The 18,190-nt window shown below is 57.7% G+C and overlaps 2 protein-coding genes across 4 annotated transcripts; both read left to right on the top strand.

Annotated features, from left to right (window-relative positions):
• The first annotated feature begins 6 nt into the window (after nt 1-6).
• On the top strand, nt 7-9,942 carry Lgi3 (leucine-rich repeat LGI family, member 3). Of its 2 annotated transcripts, XM_005373650.1 has the most exons (8): nt 7-455; nt 1,261-1,332; nt 2,015-2,086; nt 2,406-2,477; nt 2,582-2,653; nt 3,442-3,611; nt 3,730-3,894; nt 6,267-9,942. In XM_005373650.1, the coding sequence occupies exons 1-8, from the start codon at nt 250-252 to the stop codon at nt 7,082-7,084; spliced, it is 1,647 nt and encodes a 548-aa protein (XP_005373707.1). In that variant the 5' UTR covers nt 7-249; the 3' UTR covers nt 7,085-9,942. The 2 variants fall into 2 exon arrangements, with proteins under 2 accessions (XP_005373707.1, XP_013369230.1); XM_013513776.1 differs by lacking the exon at nt 2,015-2,086.
• Nucleotides 9,943-12,697: 2,755 nt separating this feature from the next.
• Nucleotides 12,698-16,429, top strand: Reep4 (receptor accessory protein 4). Of its 2 annotated transcripts, XM_013513770.1 has the most exons (9): nt 12,698-13,203; nt 13,546-13,615; nt 13,944-14,016; nt 14,359-14,435; nt 14,527-14,647; nt 15,059-15,172; nt 15,478-15,613; nt 15,728-15,882; nt 15,971-16,429. In XM_013513770.1, exons 3-9 carry the CDS (start codon nt 13,957-13,959, stop codon nt 16,034-16,036), a joined length of 729 nt encoding a protein of 242 aa, XP_013369224.1. In that variant the 5' UTR covers nt 12,698-13,203; nt 13,546-13,615; nt 13,944-13,956; the 3' UTR covers nt 16,037-16,429. The 2 variants fall into 2 exon arrangements, with proteins under 2 accessions (XP_013369224.1, XP_005373705.1); XM_005373648.2 differs by lacking the exon at nt 13,546-13,615.
• The last annotated feature ends 1,761 nt before the right edge of the window (nt 16,430-18,190 follow it).

Raw genomic sequence — 18,190 nt, 5'->3', positions numbered from 1 at the left:
CGTTCATCCCGCCCGCCCCGGTGACCCTCGGTTGCGGTCGGGGTTTCGCGCAGCGCTCCCGAGCCTGCTCTCGGAACGAGCAGGGGAGGGGACTCAGCCGGCGCCCCAGGGCAGAAAGCCTGCGCTGCACCCAGCGGGCCGGAGCCCTGCGTTGCGGCAGCTCAGAGGTGGCATCGTGAGGGGTGGCACAGCCTGCAGGGAGCGGCGGGTGCGAGCCTGCCGGCGACAGGAAAGCGAACCTGCGGCGGCATGGCGGGGCTGCGGGTGAGGCGGGGCCCCGGGCCCGGGCTGCTGGCGCTGTCCACGCTGGGTTTCTGCCTGATTCTCCAAGTCAGTGCCAAGAGGCCCCCCAAAACGCCCCCCTGCCCGCCCAGCTGCTCCTGCACCAGGGACACCGCCTTCTGCGTGGACTCTAAGGCGGTGCCCAGGAACCTGCCCTCTGAGGTCATCTCCCTGTGAGTGTCTGCCTGGCCTGGGGGGTGCCAGGAGGAGGGGAGAGAGAAGAGGGCAAGAAGCCCTCTGGGAGTGGATGGGAGAACCCTTGCACCCCGTCTTCAGAAGGTGGGGGCCAGGAGGACTCCTGTGATCCTCAGGGCTGGAGCTCCAGGCCCCAGCTGCAGGGAGCTCTGCAGTCAGGCAGACTCAGCAGCCATGGCCAGGAAGAGGAGAGGACTGTAAGCAACAATGAATCATCCCCAGGAGTATCATCAGTGAGACCCACTGTGTGCAGGGCCTCAGCCCCAGTGGAGCGTGCGGGGCCACTGCCTATGATGTTACACCAAGGGCAACAGGGAGGAGGAGGAAGAGCAGCAGGAGGAGGGGCGCCTCAGTGCCGAGGGATGGGGGCAGGTGCCCGCTGCTGGGCCAGCTGCTCGGCGCCCAGCTGGGGCAGCCTCACTTGCAGCACCTGGCCCCAGGGCTCCCCGTGCCTCTGGCCTTAAGAGCAGGATGCCAGCATCCACCTCATCCCAGTGCCCCATCCCTCAACAGCACTAGCACCTTGTGGGTGTCTGAGTGATAACAATGGCTCAGGTAGTGGAACTTCTTCTTGGCTGAGAGGGCAGGTGAGCCTGGGGCTATGGTGCTCTGGAGGCAGTGGGGGAGGAGAATAGTGCAGGAGGCCAGTGAGTTTGGGAGGACAAGGGAGAGACAGATGCAAGTGGGGGCACAGCTGGTGCAGAGACCACTGCCCTGTGCATCTCTCTGGCCAGCACAAGCCCTGTAGACTCCCCCACAGTGTGACTCTGTTGTCCCTTGCAGGACCCTGGTGAATGCTGCCTTCTCAGAGATCCAGGATGGAGCCTTCTCCCACCTGCCACTGCTGCAGTTCTTGTATGGACCAGGCCTTGTGAAAGGGCTGGTGGGGGGCGCAGGAGAAGGGGACGGATGCTGGGCTCAGAGAGAGAGTGGTGGGGCGGCCTTTAGAGGTGACGATGTTGGTATCCCTTTGGCTCCCACAGGCTCTGCCACAGGTCGGGTGGCCTGGAGTCAGGAGGCAGGGTAGAAGATAGCAAGAAGAAGGGCTGGGGGCTGCATGCAGAGGCCCAGCAAGTGGGGTTGGACCTAGCTCCTCTAGAGACTCAGGGGAATTGGGTGCAAGAACTTGGGCCAGTGCTGGAGGGTAGGCACTCGAGGGTCATCTTAGAGACAGGTGATCCCCAGGGGTCTTTTGAGGAAAGAGCTGGGGTCTAAATGGAGGGATGGCAGGACAGCTATCCCTGCAGGGCTGGAATGGGCTGAGGTGAGGATGGGGAGACAGGCAGAGGACACATGAGGGCCAGGAGCCAGCTGGCAGGAGAACTCTGCCTGCAACCATTTTTAGGAGCAACCAGGGGCCCTGGGAGCTTCTGGGATTGGAACAGGCTCCCTCCAGTCCTGCTTCCCTGTGGCTCAGGAGCACTCCACTGAGGTCCCGAGGGAGGGCAGCCAGGTCCTGGGGAAGCCCAGCTGGGAAGCAGAGACTAGGGCAGCATGCACACCCTTGCGAGCTCTAATCCTCTCTCTGTCTCCCCAGGTTGCTCAACTCCAACAAGTTCACGCTGATTGGAGACAACGCCTTCACAGGACTGTCCCACCTGCAGTACCTGTGTGTGGGAGGGAAAGGGCACTGGAAAGTAGACAGCAGGAGGGAGCCAGGCCTGGGTGGGCTGAGACGGCAGTGGCAGAGAAGCCTGGGGGAGGAGGGCCCTGGGACAGCTCTTGATGCCCTGACTGCCCACCGTGAGCAGAGGGTCATTTCATCCATGTCCCCGCCTGATGGCCTGTCCCTACAGGCTTGGCGTCACTATGCTCAGTGGAAGCTGATCTGAGGCTCAGGGCTGGGATCTGGGCTGGGTACAGGGAACGGCTGCCTGGAGGTCTGTGATCTCAAGCAGCAGCTGAGGTGAGCTCTCATTTTTCTCCAGCTTCATTGAAAACAATGACATCTGGGCCCTATCCAAGTTCACCTTCAGGGGACTCAAGTCCTTGACACACCTGTGAGTACCTCACACACACACACACACCACACCCGAAGCCCACGTCTCCTCTGGCCTGTGGCTTTGGTCACGATTTTCAGGGGACCTGGGGATCTCTCTTACAGCTCACTGGCCAACAATAACCTGCAGACACTGCCTAGAGACATCTTTCGGCCCCTGGACATCCTGAGTGACTTGTAAGGCCCGAGTTCCACTTCTTCTGATGGAGGGCACTGTCCCTGGAGGGAGCAGTGGGGGGGGCCAGAACTGGAGTGACCATAAGGTCTTGAAAGACTGGGATGGTTTGGGTTTGGGGCCTCTGAGATGGTGTCAAGTGAGCTATAGGTGATAGCCTTCCAAATTGGGGTTCCTCGGGTCACCTGTGGACACTTAAAATGTACATGAGGAACTGTGTGTTTCCAAAATGTGCACTTTAAGTGTGTTTTTGATTTGAATCTACATTAAAGTCCTACAGCATAGCCAGAGTCATTTATTATTGAAACAAGAAAATAAAAGTTCTTGATTATAGGAAACTTAGAGGGACAGGAATGTGACAGATAACTGGGAGCTTGCAAGCCAATATGGTGGCACATGTCTGTATTCCCAGAACTTTAGAAAGCTGAGGCAGGAGGATCACAGGTCTGAACCCAGTCTGGATAACTGAGTAACTTATCGAGACCCCATTTCAAAATTTAAAAACAAATATAAAAGGGCTGGGGGTGTAGCTCAGTGTGAAAGCCTTAAGTTCAATCCTCGGTCCCAAAGGCACCGGGCCAAGGAGGCAGCAGGGCTGCAACTCAGCACTGTTCTCCGGCTAAGCCTGTGCGTGGGGCTGCACCTGCTCCAGGGGAGCCTCTCTGCACTCTTTGCAAAGCTTGAGTGACAACTCCAAGCAACCATGATAAGATCTTCCTCAGAAGGGCTAGAGGGCGGTGGGCAGAGCAGCAGAGCCTCTCTATGCCCTCTGCCTGCCCTCACCTTCCAGGGACTTGCGGGGCAACGCGCTCAACTGCGACTGCAAGGTGAAGTGGCTAGTGGAGTGGCTGGCACACACCAACACCACCGTGGCCCCCATCTACTGCTCCAACCCACCCCGCTTCCAGGAGCACAAGGTGCAAGACCTGCCACTGCGGGAGTTTGACTGCATTACCACGGGTGGGTGGTGCCCCGTGCCCCCTGAGCCACCCACCCTGCCCTGCAGTGTGACTGCTGGGCAGGTCCCCTTGCTTCCTCAGAGCTGAGTCCCGCCTGCCCGCACCTCTCATCCCTGCAGACTTCGTGCTCTACCAGACCCTGTCCTTCCCGGCAGTGTCCGCTGAACCTTTCCTTTACGCGAGCGACCTCTACTTGGCTCTGGCTCAGCCAGGCGCCAGCACCTGCACCGTCCTGAAGTGGGACTATGTGGAACGGCAGCTTCGAGACTACGATAGAATCCCAGGTACCTGCTCCTCATCTGGCTGCACTGGCCCTGGCCAAGGGACTGTGGCAGTTCAACCCCACTAGGTAGAGAATGGATAAGACATGGTCTCTGCCCATAGAGATTTTCTTCTGTTGGGCAGTTCACCATGGATCTAGGTAGGTGCTAGGAAGAAGATAGAAACACAATGTTCTGGGCCACCTGCAAGGCTTCCTGGTGGAGTGGATGCCCAAGCTGCCTCTTGAAGGATGGGGGGACGACAGAGGAAGTCAGAGAGAAAGAAGGAGCAGGTGAGCTTGTGTGGTGGTGCACATCTGTAATCCCAGCAGCTGGGAGGCCGAAGCAGGAGAATCACTGTGAGTTCAAGGTCAGCCTGGGCTACATAGTCAGTGTAAGACTAGCCTGAACTAATAGCAAAACCCTGTCTCAAACTGCCCCCTCTCCAAAAAAAGAGGAAATAAGAGTTCAGTTTTGGATCTACTGTGCTCAGCGCTGAATTCTGAAGGCTGAGGGACACTTCAGAGGGAAAAATGGGGAGGAGTATTCTGGCAGAGGGAATAGCAGGAACAAAATCAAGATGTGCAGCAGCTTAGCGTGGAGTGTGCATGTGTGCGGACCACAGGCAGATCCCGTAAGTGACTGCGACCTATGATTCAGAGAGAAAGCCAGCTGTGGTATGACGGTGCGAGACCGAAATCCCAGCACTCAGGAAGCTGAAGCAGATCAGAAGTTCAAGCCCAACCTGGGCAACTTATTGAGACCCTATCAACATACAAAAAAGAAAAAGGTTGAGGGATGTAGTGCAGTGCAAAGGTCCTGGGTTCAATCACCAGCACTGCAAAGAAAGGAAAGATTAAGGTGGGGAGTGGCAGGTGAGGCCAGACACTGATGAGGACCAGGTTGTTGGCCAGATGAAGCAAAGTGTGAGCCGAGGCCAGGTGGGACAGGCTAGACAGGAAGCAGGTCGCGTGGGCAGGCCAGCGGGGGTGTGTGCCCCTCACTACAGGAATCCCGGCTTGGCTTGGGCAGCAGCAGTGGGAATGGACAGAGACTGAGAAAGGACCGAACTGATGCGAGACGCGAGAATATTTAAGTTGTCCAGATCTGTGAAAGAACTTGAAGTATTTAAAAATCCTCTCTCCAAAGAAAACTCCAGGCCCTGAGAGTTTCCCTGGTCAATTCCATCAAACCTTTAGGGAAGAAGTAACGTGCATCTTACATAAGCTCTTCTGGAAAGTGGAAGGGGGGATCACCAGGACTGGGGTACAATGGGGGATGAGCAATGGAAAGATGTGTTGGGGAGACTCCCTAGGGGTCTGGACCGGGTGATGGGGGTCACATATTGAAATTGAGAGCACAGGAGGAGGAAGAGCCAGCTTGACGGTGGGTCAGGGGCTCCATGTTGGCCAGGCTGAGTCTGAGCACCTGGGTGGGTGCACAGGGAAGGGGCGTCTGAGGGCAGGGGGCACTAGGGACAGACCAAGGCTCAAAGGGGTCCGGGCAGTGACCGCTGGAGCCTGCACCCTGCAGAGCTCCCCTGGGGGAAAGTGGGGCAGTAAGGAGGGCAGTGAGTGGCAGTCTCCTGTGCTTTGTTCCCCCGAAGGGCTCAGAGCACCCTAGTGGTGAGCACAGGAAGTGCTCCCCAGGGTGGGACCCCTGGGGACAGGGCATTTTCGTGTACCACTGTCCAAACTTCAAGATGTCCTCTGGGATATCTCACACCACCACCACCACCCTGCCTGCCCAAACGACAGTGGGGTGGCTTGGGGCAAGTCACTCTCTCCAAGCTCCAGTTTCTCTCTATGTGAAGAAGGCCAAATAACCCTGTGCTTTTTGGCATGATTAACGGAGGTCCTGTGTCTATACTTAGCACAGTGACAGCACACAATAAACAGTCAGTGACGGACGTACGGTCAGCATCGTCAGTATCTAGGGACACCTGTTTTGTGTTCAAGGCCACTTGTGCTTGAGCTCTGAGCCACAGGGCAGAGCGAGGGCAACGTAGGATTTGATGATTGCTTGGGAAGCAGTGAGAAATGAGAGCGCATTGAGCTAGGTGAAGGTGGATTCTGTTGTTTTGTGTGTGTGGTTGTTGTTAGTGTTTGTCTTTTTTTTTTTTTTTTTTTTGTCTTTTTGAGACAGGCTCTCGCTATGCAGTTCAGGCTGGCCTTGAGCTCACTTTGTAGCCCAGGCTACAACTCGCAATGATCCTCCTGCCTCAGCCTCCCAAGTGCTGGGATTACAGGCGTGCGCCACCACGCCTGGCAGGTGAAGGTGGATTCTGTAGCAGAGTCTCAGTGCCAGCCCATAGCTGGGGGACTGATTTCCTTCTCCAATGGATGGGATGGGGTGGCAGCTGCAGACCCTTCCCACACTGCCTTCTCTCCTGGCAGCGCCCTCGGCCGTGCACTGCAAGCCGATGGTGGTGGACAGCCAGCTGTACGTGGTCGTGGCCCAGCTGTTTGGTGGCTCTTACATTTACCACTGGGATCCCAACACCACGCGCTTCACCAAGCTGCAGGACATCGACCCCCAGCGTGTACGAAAGCCCAATGACCTGGAGGCCTTCCGTATCGACGGTGACTGGTACTTTGCTGTGGCCGACAGCTCCAAGGCGGGTGCCACCAGCCTCTACCGTTGGCACCAAAATGGCTTCTACTCCCACCAGGCCCTGCATGCCTGGCACCGTGACACTGACCTCGAGTTTGTGGATGGCGAGGGCAAGCCAAGGCTGATAGTGTCTAGCAGCTCCCAGGCACCGGTCATCTATCAATGGAGTCGTACCCAGAAGCAGTTTGTGGCCCAGGGAGAGGTGAGTCAGGTACCTGACGCCCAGGCTGTGAAACACTTCCGAGCCGGCCGTGACAGCTACCTGTGCCTCAGCCGCTACATTGGCGACTCCAAGATCCTGCGCTGGGAGGGCACCCGCTTCTCTGAGGTACAGGCACTGCCCTCCCGGGGCTCTCTGGCCCTGCAGCCCTTCCTGGTGGGTGGCCGCCGCTACCTGGCACTGGGCAGTGACTTCTCCTTCACCCAGATCTACCAATGGGACGAAGGGCGACAGAAGTTTGTACGGTTCCAGGAGCTAGCGGTGCAGGCCCCTCGGGCCTTCTGCTACATGCCCGCTGGGGATGCCCAGCTGCTCCTGGCCCCCAGCTTTAAAGGACAGACGCTGGTATACCGACATGTTGTGGTGGATCTCAGTGCCTAGAGGGGTGTCGAGGCCTCTAGGCTCCTCAGGGTGGCACTGGAGGCTAGGTGGGGGCCTCTGAGCAGCATGTGTGTCTGTGTGAAGTCACACTGGCCAACCTGCATATGCACCCTTACACACACACACACACACACACACACGCACACACGCACGCACACACACACACACAGTGAGCCTGCATATACACCATAGCCTGACCTGAGGAAGCCATTCCTTGTCTCTGTAATCAGCACGAACTCCTATATATGCACCAGTCACCCAGGTGCCCTAGCCCTCCTGTATATGTACACCTGTCCCCACCCCATATCTATAAACCCCAGGGCTCTGCTCCCTTGCTCATGCTTAGGAGTGATGGTTTGGGCATGGAGGGGGCGTGAGCCACAGCCTCCTGCTCTCCAGTTTAGCCTTCCCATCTTCCAGCCTTTCCTGTGGGTACTCCAGGTGTTCAGTTACCTGTTCGTGCTCCACGCTGCAGCCTCAGCCACAGCCGTCAGCTCCCAAGTGCACCCACGCTTGCTGCGCCCTTTGTGTTTACACATGTGGACGCTGACGGACACACTCAGCCTGTCACTTGCACATACCTGTCCACACTCACACTTCCGTAGGTAAACACGTCCCGCTGGGCACACATGTAGATGGTGCTGTCCAAAGGGGCTCCCCTCTGTTACTACTTTACTGCTGCTCTTCCTGGAGGGACCCACAGCCCCTTTCTTCCTTTGCTCCCCACAGTGTACACCCCCCGACGGCTGAGAAGGGCAATTGCAATTACATTGGTGAGCCAGGGAGTGCTGGCTTTCTTCTCTGTCCAGAAGCAATAACAGCAGCAGCCCCTGGGTTCTTCTTACTGGAGTTTCCTTCTGTGACCCTGACTCCCAGCTCACTTGGGGACAGAAGGCCATCCAGATGAAAGCTTTTCTTTCTGTAGCTGTTGCTTCCTCAGGGCTGGACCACCCCCTGGCTCACCCCATCTTTGGGCTGGGGACCCTGAGCTATGATTCTCCTTGGTGGGTACAGGAGCCGGGCAAGCCAGGGAACCTGTGAGCCCTGGACCCACCTCTGCGGTTGCCGAGAACGGAGCTTGGGTTCCACTCTATGGGGGCCCTGGCACCCCACCACTGCCGAGGGCCCACTCCAGGCACACTGTCCTTCTGTGGAGGATGAGCTGTGGTCAGGAAAGGGGAGGCGGGGTCGCCAGGAGCCCGGATTCTGCTGCCCTCTGCTGGATTCTGGGAAGAGCTGCTCCTAGAGGCCAAGGGAGGCCAGTGGAGAGGAGGCAGGGCCCAAATGGCCAGGACTCTCGGTGGCAGGATGCCCAGAGGCACTTGGGGGCAATGCTTTGATTCACTTGCTTCAAATAAAAAGCTCCACCCCCCCCCCAGCTCGCAGGCGTCATCCAGGTGTTTCATCAGGAACAGGACTAGGCCATGCTATAGTTCCTGCTGCACCCAGAGGCCGCCATCAGCCTGCAGACCCTCTTCCTCCACTCCCTTCCCTGAGGACTGGGCGCCCCCAGGGTCCTCGGGGCTGGGCTCAGGAGTTCCCAGTGATGACACTCAGTGCCGGGCCAGTGTGACCAGTCTACTGCACCGGGGGCTGACGCCGCCCCGTGTTCCTTCCTGGAACTTATGTGCTAGGGGCCCACTAAGGCTTGCATCTGTCCCTCCCCACCTTCCAGCACATGCCCAGCTCCTCTGGGTGGCAGATGTCCCCCACTGCCGCCACCTTCCACCTTAAGTGAGGCACCGCGGTGTCCTACATAACTTCTTGGTCCCTTTTCTCTCCATATTTAATCAGCCATCAAGTCTCGCCCTTCTTTGTCCCCAAGGTTTTTCAGATGGGCACGTTCATTTTGTCTCTTTTCCTGCCTTGTCCAAACCCTCCCTCCTCACCATGTCTCTGGCCCCCTACACAGCCCTCTGCCAGCCCACTTTCCACACGCCTCTTTCCACTGCGCTCTCCCCTGCTCAGGACCGGCCTTGGCTCCCTGTTCTCTGGGCAAGGAGCCCACAGCTTTCTGCCCACATTAGGGTCCTGCGCGGGCAGTCAGCATCCCTCCTCACGTCGGAGAGTGGAGTTGAGAGAGCCCGCAACAACCAACAGTGACAGTGCGGAGTGAGGGAAGTCAAACGGGCTAAGCCAGAGGCAGTGTCCAGGTTCGCCGGGACTAACAGGGGTCTCAGGAACGCACACAGCGGTGTGTCGCAGTGGGGGTGTGGACCTGCGGGACCCCTCTTTCCTTGTCACCCTTCCCAACCCATGGGTTAGAATAAAGTAAAGCCTGCTGCTCCCTGTGTGGTTCAGGGACAGGGTCAGGGACAGGAGGTGAGAAATGACAGCTCCTCAGGCAAAGCATGCTGGGCCATGTGACCCTGGACAGGTCACCTCCCTTCTCCAGATCCTCACTGGCTCCAGGGCCCCTTTCAGCTCTCACACATTACCCATGTGTCACATGTGTGTCACGTGTCACCCTTCATGTTCTGTCCTTCAGGGAGCACTGGTGGGTGTGGGGGCGGGGTCTGGGCACTCTGGAGCTTTTGGACAGCAGGGGGAACACACATCTGCTGTCCGGGCTCTGTCTGCACTGCACAGGTGTGCATTTGGGCTCTGTCCCTTTGCCGGGTGTGAGATTTCAAGCAAGCCAGCTGATTTCGCTGGGCCTCAACATCTTCTGCAAAGCAGAAAAAGTAAACCTACCTTTTTGGAATCCCAATTGGACCAGCTTGCTAGTGGGTGAAGGCATTATTTTGCCTATTTATGTCCCAGTTTGCTCATCTATGAAGTGGGTATAATCAGACCTACCCAGTGGGGTTATCGGTCATGAGATTTCGGTACATTAAAGGTATATTGACACATGCAAAGCCCTTTGATGGACTGTCTGGCACCTAATTATGAGCTGCATTGGCCTGCAGGAGTGCATGAGACACAGGTGGCTTGGAGAGAGGTGACCTTAGGGAGGACTGCTGTCCCTGGGTTGGGGTCCCTCACTCATCTAGTCCTAGAGCCTCAGTACATCTTACCTGTGCCCTCACATGCCTGCTCCCCTGCCCTGGCCATGCAGCACTGTGGGTGACTAGTATGGGTTTCCACCTCCTCGAATCACGTTCTTGGGCTCTCAGATGAACAGGCGCTCTCAGGGGACCAACCTTATCATCTGGGGAGTGCCTGGCTTGCTGTTTCAGATAGGAAATGAAGTTGGGCAACGGTGGTGCAGGCCTGTAATCTCGGCACTCAGAAGGCTGAGGCAGGAAGATTGCGGGAAGAGTTTGAGGACAGCTTGGGCTCTTACTAGTTCAAAGCCAGCTTGAACTACATAGCAAGTTCCTGTCTCAGAAAACCAAAGCAAACAACAACAACAAGAAATGGAAAATGGCCTTTACCCTGTGCCCAGGAGAGGTTGTCAGGGAAGGCAGACTGAGCCTCCTAAACGCATGGCATCTGTTGCCCCATCAGAAGGTAAACATTGCTCCCACAGCTGCTCCCTCTGTCCAGGGGGCTCCCCCACCAGCGGGAGACGACTGTCTCCACTGCACCCTGAATGCCCAGCTTTCTGCTGTGTGGCTGCCTGGTCACCTGCCCTGGAGCTCATCCGTGTGTCGAGAGCTGCTTAGCAACCCAGTAACTGGGTGACTGTGTCAACAGCTCAGGACCAAAGGCCGCAGGAGCCAGAGTCCACTCATTCTGCCAGAGCCAAGCTGGTGACACCCCTCGGCTGCCAGCCTCACAGCCCTCGGCGTGGAGCCCTGCTCTCAGCGGCGGACTTCTCACTTCCTGTCCTTAGACGCCCCACTCAGGCACGGGGACCAGTAGTCTCCACGCAAGAGGCCATCCCACCTGGGTGGGCTTAGAGTGGGCACAGGAGAGGTCCCCCAGCAAATGGGGACTGATTGTAGCTTCTGCTGCTGAGATCAGGCATGGGCTCCAGCAAGCAGCCAGTGAGAAGGACTGCAAAGGACAGAGGCTCCTATGTGTCCCTGGACTGGACCCCCTAGCCCCCGACTCTTCTTGAGCTAGCACCTCCCCATCCCATCAATTACATACTTCCTCCTTCTGGGACTCCCTGAAGAAGCAGGTCTGTACCTCAGGATGGGCGAGATGGGCGGTGGCTAGGACCTTCCTGGTATTTCTTGTTCCTCCAACACAGCGCGGGGCTGGGGTGGAGGAGGGGGTGGGCAGGAAGGGCGAAGGAGACACCAGGCCTTGGGAGAGTTTCTCCTGTGGGCCAGTTTCACCTCGGGCTCCCACACCCAGCAATACCAATAAAATTGATGATAATAATTAAGGCCATATAATCACAGAGTGTTTATTTATCCCCCCAAAGCCTCCTTTCCCTGGCTGCCGTCATTAGCGCGCCCATCCATTTCACAGGTGGTGGGCGTGAACTGTGGCTCTAATAAAGAGCAGAAACTGCCTGTGTTTCGCCCCCACAGCCCCCAGGCAGCTCTCACCCTTCCCTTGGTGCAGCAAAGCGGGTCACATCTCCCGGTTTTCAGAGGGAGCAACTGAGGCAGAAGCAGAAGTCTCACAGAAGGAAAGCCCACACAGGAAGCAGTAGAAGCAGCAAAGCCCGCATTCCTGTTATCTTTTTCTGCCTTCTTTTTAGTCTTCTCCCTTCCTCCAATAGTAACTTCCCCGTTCCAGTGTTCCACAGCCCCCTCCTACTGCTGGCAGGGGCCTTGCTGATCCTGAAGAAGATCAGCATGAACTCGGGACCATGCCACACGCTTAGCCAGCAGCCAAAACAAATACAATAAACACCTCCGGGAGACCTTAGGCAAGTTATGTCACAAGGATATGTCCTACTCGGTAAAAAAAAAAGCCATGAAAAAATTAAGACCCAGTACACAAACACAGCACAAAACAATTCTTGATGCTAAGAAGTTCCCAGGGATCCCCACCCATACTGGAGATTGAATTCGGGGACCTCACACTGAGCTGCAGCCCCAGCTCCTTTTTAAGTTTTAAAACAGGGTCTCAAGAGGTCATTAAATTGCCCAGACTGGGTTCAAAGTTTGCCTCCTCCTGCCTCAGCCTGCCAGAGTGCTGAAATTACAGGGGTGTGATACCAGGCCCAGCCATGGAATTTCAGACTTCTGGTGAACAAGGCAGGGTGAGCTGTGTGCTCCACCCAGGATCTCTCAAGTCATTATGGGAAGTCTAGGTGTGCGCACTTGGGAAAAGGTCCAGAGAGAAGTACACTCCCGAGACCCACTGTTGAGGGGAGGACCCCCTTCCCTCTCCTCTTTCCCTTCCTTCTCGGGCGGCAGGGCCTCTTTGGTGCTTACTGACCTCCGCGACCCAGTGGTGTAGGACTAGAACTTGCATGGGAGGCAGATGTGCTTCCAGCTCGCGTCTGAGCCTCGAGGGCGGACCCCACTCATTTCATGCCCTAGCCAATTTGACAAAGGGGGGACAAGGAAGGGCATTGGGAGAAGCCAGTGAAGAGCCGCGAGAATCCGGAGATCCGGATTTTCTTCGCGCTTGTCCCCCACTTCCGTTGCCTCCTCCCACCCACTAATCTTTCCGACCAAGGAGGCTACAGCCACACTCTCGCGTGGCGCACGGCGCCCCTTTAAGTGACCGGTTCCGCGCCTCCCTGACCTCGCTCCGCCCCTCTGGGACCTCACTGCGCCTGCGCGTCGCTCCGGAGCGCCTGGGTTGGGCAGGACCCGGCTCCGTGCAACTTTCAAGTGAGTTGCAAACTCCGCCCCGGAGGCCGGTACCTGTGGCCTTTTACGCCGGGACCGCGGCGACCCTCAGGAGCGAAAGCCGAGACCCGCCACCCCAGTCAGGGACAACTCAACACCCGGTTTTCTGCAGCAGAAAGTGCGGGTCGCAGCTGCAACTACCGAGCCGCGCGCCCGCGGGAGCCGGTCTAGCGTCCGCTTCCTGCGGCCGGGCCGGGGCGTCCGGTTTTCAGGACCCCGCGCTGCGGGATCCGGATTGGTGGGCTCGGGCTCAGCCTTCGCCTGAGAACAGCCGGACCGGCCCTCGCTTCCTGCTCCACCACTGGCCCCCTGCCCCAGCTCCCCCGTGCGGCCGTCCTTCGGGGGATCTTGGGGTTCTCCTCTCTTCCCCAAGGCCGTCAGAATGGTGTCCTGGATGATCTGTCGCCTGGTGGTGTGAGTATGGACACTTTCAGATCCCCTCTGACCCGCACCCCCGTGTCAGCCTGACCCTGGAGTGGAGGCTGGGGACGTGGGAGGGGGTGCTTTCTGAAATTTATTGGCTCCCCCAACACTCACCGCCTGGGGTAACGGACCTGGGGGCCTGCGTGGGACTCGAAACCACGAGCTCGCCCTCCCCTCCCCGGCCCCTTTGGACGATGGTGACCCTTCCCACAGGCAGGCACAGCCAAGCAAAGACAGGCACACTGGCCACTTTGTGGGCTGGGAATCCAGGTGCCTGCTTCCCACCTGGGCAGTCACACGGCTCAGCACCCTGACCTCAGCCTTGTCACTCAGTCCTAGCCCTCACCTCTGAGTACTCCAGCACCTGGCTCAGATATCCCAGTCTGCAGTCTCTCAGTGCCAGGTCTGGTGGCTCTGGGCCCGCTTGCATGCCTGTGGGAGGGGACAGTCTGGGGCTGTCACCCACCTCTTTGAGCAGCTGTGCAGCTGCGCTCTGGCACCACCATGTACCCATGGGCCACTGGTGCAGGCCTGGGCAGGCTTGGGGATGTTTGTAAACACCAGGGTGGGAAGGTGGCCTCCAGGGCACTGACTCAGGCACCACGGGTTGTGCAAGCCAAGCGGGAAAAACAGGGCAGGCATCGCCACCTCAACCGCAGTGGGGGGGGCATTCACCTGGCAGGTGAGTGGAAGGCATGGTGCCTTCACACTCCCCATGTCTGCTCTTCCAGGCTGGTCTTTGGCATGCTTTATCCAGCTTACGCTTCCTACAAGGCTGTGAAGGCCAAGAACATTCGCGAATATGTGAGTTCAAGAAGGCAGGCAGTCTTGAAGGGCATAGGGGGATGGTAGGACGGAGGGGCTCTGGGCAGTGGGGCATATTCTGAGTAACAGCATAGGAGAGGACAGGCCCTGTTCAGGCAGGCATGGAAGAGCAGAGTGACCGTGGAAGGCCCTGTGGGTGTAGTGTACCAGAGTGGGCACAGGAATGAGTGGCAGTTTCCCAGAGGTGCCTGTCCAGCCCGGCATGGGCGAACGCAGCAATGCAGCAGGACAGGCCCTCTGGAATGTCTGGGCCTGGCTAGTCCGGGGCGGGTGTTGGCCCTGGAGGCTCCGAAGCTGACCTCTGTGCTCTGTGCCCCACAGGTTCGGTGGATGATGTACTGGATCGTCTTTGCAATCTTCATGGCGACAGAGACCTTTACGGACGTCTTTATCTCCTGGTCTGGGCACGGGGGTCGGCAGGCAGTGGGATGGGAGCAGCCCATCCTAGACCTGGCTCCTTAGCTCATGTTGCTTCCTGTGCGCCCACAGGTTCCCTTTCTACTATGAGATCAAGATGGCTTTTGTGCTGTGGCTGCTCTCACCCTATACCAAGGGGGCCAGCCTGCTTTACCGAAAGTTTGTCCATCCATCCCTGTCCCGCCATGAGAAGGTACCCAAGGGGAGGCAGAGAGGGAGACCTAGAAAGGAGTGGGAGAGAGCCCTGGACTCGAGGTTTAGGATATTGGGACACTGGGTTCTAATCCTGGCCTGCTGCTGTGTACCTGTGGGACCTCACAGGTCCTGGCTGGGATGGTCCAACAGGCTTGCCTATGAATGACCTCCAGGGATGTGATGTGCCACTTGGAAGTTGGTTTGGGGATAGAGAGTGGGATGTGGTATGGGGTGGGCCGGTGGGTGCAGAACCCTTCCTTCTCTTGGTGTATATTCCTGGCTGCATCTGTGGCTACTGGGTCCCAGGTGGTGGCAGGCCGGGAGGTGTGACAACCCGTAGCTTTTCAGGGTCTGCAGAGGAGGGGGGGCTTCTGCTGTCAGCCTGAGTTCCCCTCCCCTGCCTCCACAGGAGATTGACGCCTACATAGTGCAGGCCAAGGAGCGCAGCTACGAGACAATGCTCACCTTTGGGAAGCGGAGCCTCAACATGGCTGCCTCAGCGGCCGTGCAGGCTGCCACCAAGGTGCCCTGGGCCAGCCCTCTAGCAGCCCTGCCCCACCTTTGCCTTTGGTGCTGCCCAGGGAGCCCAGAGATAGCGATTAGGGCTATGGGGCAGGGGGCAGACTGACACCAAGTGTAAGCGGATACTTACTCTTGCTTTCTTGTGGCCATATGGGCTCTAGCAGGGAGCTAAACTGCTCTCAGTTCTGAGCCCTAGCCACAGTGATTAGCTGCAGGTCGGCCCTGGATTGCCCTGGCAGCTTCCCTGGTGAACCCCATCCTGCAGGAGCCCCCTCCTCTCAGGTGACACAGTGTCCCCCTCCACAGGGCCAGGGTGCACTGGCTGGCAGGCTGCGGAGCTTCTCCATGCAAGACCTGCGCTCCATCCCTGACACGTCTGCCCCCACGTACCAGGACCCCCTCTACCCAGAGGATGAGGTGCCCCACCGGAGACCACCCATCAGTGAGTGGCCGAGGAACCCAAAGCCCTCCTGGGAGGGGCTGGAGGGAGGCCCGGCGAGGGCCTGGGCCTTGAGGCTGTGTAAATGCCCGGCTTTGCCTTCTGTGGTCTCTGCAGGGTATCGGGCAGGGGGCCTGCAGGACAGTGACACAGAGGATGGGTGCTGGTCGGATACTGAGGTGGCCCCCCAGCCATCTGCCCGACCCCGAGAAAAGCCGCTGAGCCGGAGCCAGAGCCTGCGCATGGTCAAGAGGAAACCGCTGGTGCGGGAGGTCAGTGGCAGTAGCAAGGACATCAGAGGGAGGCGGCTGGTCCTGGCACCTCAGCCCACACCCACTCAGTGTCCCTCTGTCCTCCCAGGGTACCTCCCGTTCCCTGAAGGTTTGGACCCGGAAGAAGACTGTGCCCTCTGACATGGACAGCTAGGGCCTGCAGAGTCAAGCCCAGTCTTACCTCGTGCCCTGAAGGGCCTGGGAGGCTGTCTGCAGGGACCTCAGCTGCACATCTGGCCTGCCTGCACCAGCCGCCTGTTTCCTGCAGGGCAGCTGCTGGGATGAACCCGCCATGTACCAAAGCCTTTGGGCCCATGGTCCTATTTATTGCCTTCCTCAACCCTCTGCCTTTTGGGGTGTGGGACTAGAGCCCCCCAAACCCTTGCCAATGAAACCGAAAATCCACACAACTGTGCATTCCTTCCTGTCCTTCTAAGTACTTGACAGCCTTTTCCAAGGCCTGATGTGTGTGTCCCGGTTGTATGTTTTGTGTTGGTGAATGAGGTGAGGCTTGTGAACTTTTTCGTAAATAAATGCATAAAGATGCTGGGCTTCTCCTGATGTGTCTTCCTACTCCTCCCATCACACACTGCAAATTGAGACCCCCCCACAGGCCAGTGTGAAGGGCAGGACAGACTGCAGGGAGTGTGGTTCTCTGGGAGACAGCTGTTGACAGGTCTGGCAGAGCAGCCAGTGCTGTCCTGGTCAAGCTCTCGGGGAGCTCGGGGGACACAGATGGGAGACTGAGGGGCCAGTCCAGAGAACAGTTGCAGTCTGAGAAGCTGTCAGTTAGGAGGGGGCTTTGGTCCTCCTCGAGTCTGGGGGAGTGGTCTGGGTGTTTGAATTCTTCAAATACTCAGGTACCGGCCAAGGTGGCTTGCACTCTGAGGAGTGCCCACGCGGGGGCAGCAGCAGCCAGCATGTAGGCTGCCCCCAGCTTCCAGGTCAAGGAGGGTGGGGCTCGGAGCCAGGCCAGAGCCTCGCCCTGCCTGGGCCTGGCTGCTGGCTGCTGGCTGCTGGCTGCAGGGACGATGCAGAACGCGGGCAGGGCCTCTGAGGGCCCTCCCTGCTGCCTGTGGCCACTGATCTGAGGCCTGCCCCATCCACAGGGCCTCCTCTGCACTCCTGAGACCCAAGCTCTGTGTCTGGGCTGGCTCTGCTCCAACGCCTCCTCTGATCCATGGGTCAACCCTCTGCTGCCGTGGATGCTGGTGTCGCCACTGCGACCAGATCCGGGCCTGCTTCCCTCTCCCACCCCCACGTGGAGTAAGCAGAGAGGTGGATGAGAACACTGGATGAGAGGAAGGGAAACAAGTTGATAGCTCGGAGGGGCCTGAAAGCGAGGATTAACTCTTGGTGTAGGGATTATCTGGGTTTTATTGGGGGGGAGGCACTTAATCTGCTGGGGTGATTTATTGCCTTATGTGTGGATGCCCAATGGCTTCATGTGTGACATCCCCCCATATCATGGTGTAGTCTTACCTCTTCATTAAAATCCCTATTGAGCATCTACAGGTACCAGACACACGGTGTAAAGAGTAGCAGTGGTTGGCAGATGCTGCTGTAAGCCCTGGACATACATTAATTTAATCCTCTCCACAATCTCAGGATGTGGGTATGATTATCATAATCTTCATTTATTTCACAAACAGGAAAACAGGCACAGAGAGGGCAAGTGATTTGCCCAAGGTCACATGGCTCATAAGTGGCAGAATTGGGCTTTGAACCAAACAGTCTGGCTCCAGAGTCAATGCACTTAATCACCAAACAGTACCCGGGTAAATGAGCTGTTCCTTGCCTGGGAGGCAAGGAGAAGGAGACGAACATGTATGGAACATTTGGTGCATGCCTGACCTTGTGCTAGGCATTTCGTAGAGATGATTTCCTTGAATTCTGCCAACCGTCGCGTCAGGCAGGGGCTCCGCTTTCGCTCCGTCCTGGGTTGGGGCCCTAGAGTGGGCAGGTCCCTAGGGCATGCCTAGGGCAAAGTTGGTAAAGCTTTGTACTCCACCTGTGGCACAGGCAGGACCCAGTCCTCTTCCTGTCTGCTTCACACCCACTGCAGCCTCCCCCACTCCTGGAAGCCCCCATGGGGAGCCCTGCATCGTGTCACTTGCTCCTCTGCAGTTCTCATCATCCCTGCTCCTACGTTTTTGCCTGGAGCAATCATATTTTCTCCCCCACTGCGTTGTCACTTCATAAAGAACAGATGTACCTCACTGTTGTATCCCAGCCCGGAACAAGTGGCTTAAAGGAAGCAAAATATTTTTGTAAGTGTGTGATTCGGTGAAGTTTCGCTTGTTCTCCA

Source organism: Chinchilla lanigera, unplaced genomic scaffold (assembly GCF_000276665.1).
Source record: "Chinchilla lanigera isolate Chin_1 unplaced genomic scaffold, ChiLan1.0 scaffold00002, whole genome shotgun sequence".
Classification (NCBI taxonomy): domain Eukaryota; kingdom Metazoa; phylum Chordata; class Mammalia; order Rodentia; family Chinchillidae; genus Chinchilla; species Chinchilla lanigera.
Note: the sequence above shows the minus strand (reverse complement) of the source record. Positions and strands in the feature narration are given on the sequence as shown.

What these genes read in the sequence shown, in the direction of transcription:
- Lgi3 (XM_005373650.1), top strand. Translation starts at nt 250, where the DNA reads ATGGCGGGGCTGCGGGTGAGGCGGGGCCCCGGGCCCGGGCTGCTGGCG. An exon ending in CTGCCACTGCTGCAGTTCTT is followed by an intron (nt 1,333 to 2,014) that starts GTATGGACCAGG and finishes CTGTCTCCCCAG; the next exon opens with GTTGCTCAACTCCAACAAGT. An exon ending in AGACTACGATAGAATCCCAG is followed by an intron (nt 3,895 to 6,266) that starts GTACCTGCTCCT and finishes CTCTCCTGGCAG; the next exon opens with CGCCCTCGGCCGTGCACTGC.
- Reep4 (XM_005373648.2), top strand. Translation starts at nt 13,172, where the DNA reads ATGGTGTCCTGGATGATCTGTCGCCTGGTGGT. An exon ending in CCAAGAACATTCGCGAATAT is followed by an intron (nt 14,017 to 14,358) that starts GTGAGTTCAAGA and finishes TGTGCCCCACAG; the next exon opens with GTTCGGTGGATGATGTACTG. An exon ending in CCGTGCAGGCTGCCACCAAG is followed by an intron (nt 15,173 to 15,477) that starts GTGCCCTGGGCC and finishes CCCCCTCCACAG; the next exon opens with GGCCAGGGTGCACTGGCTGG.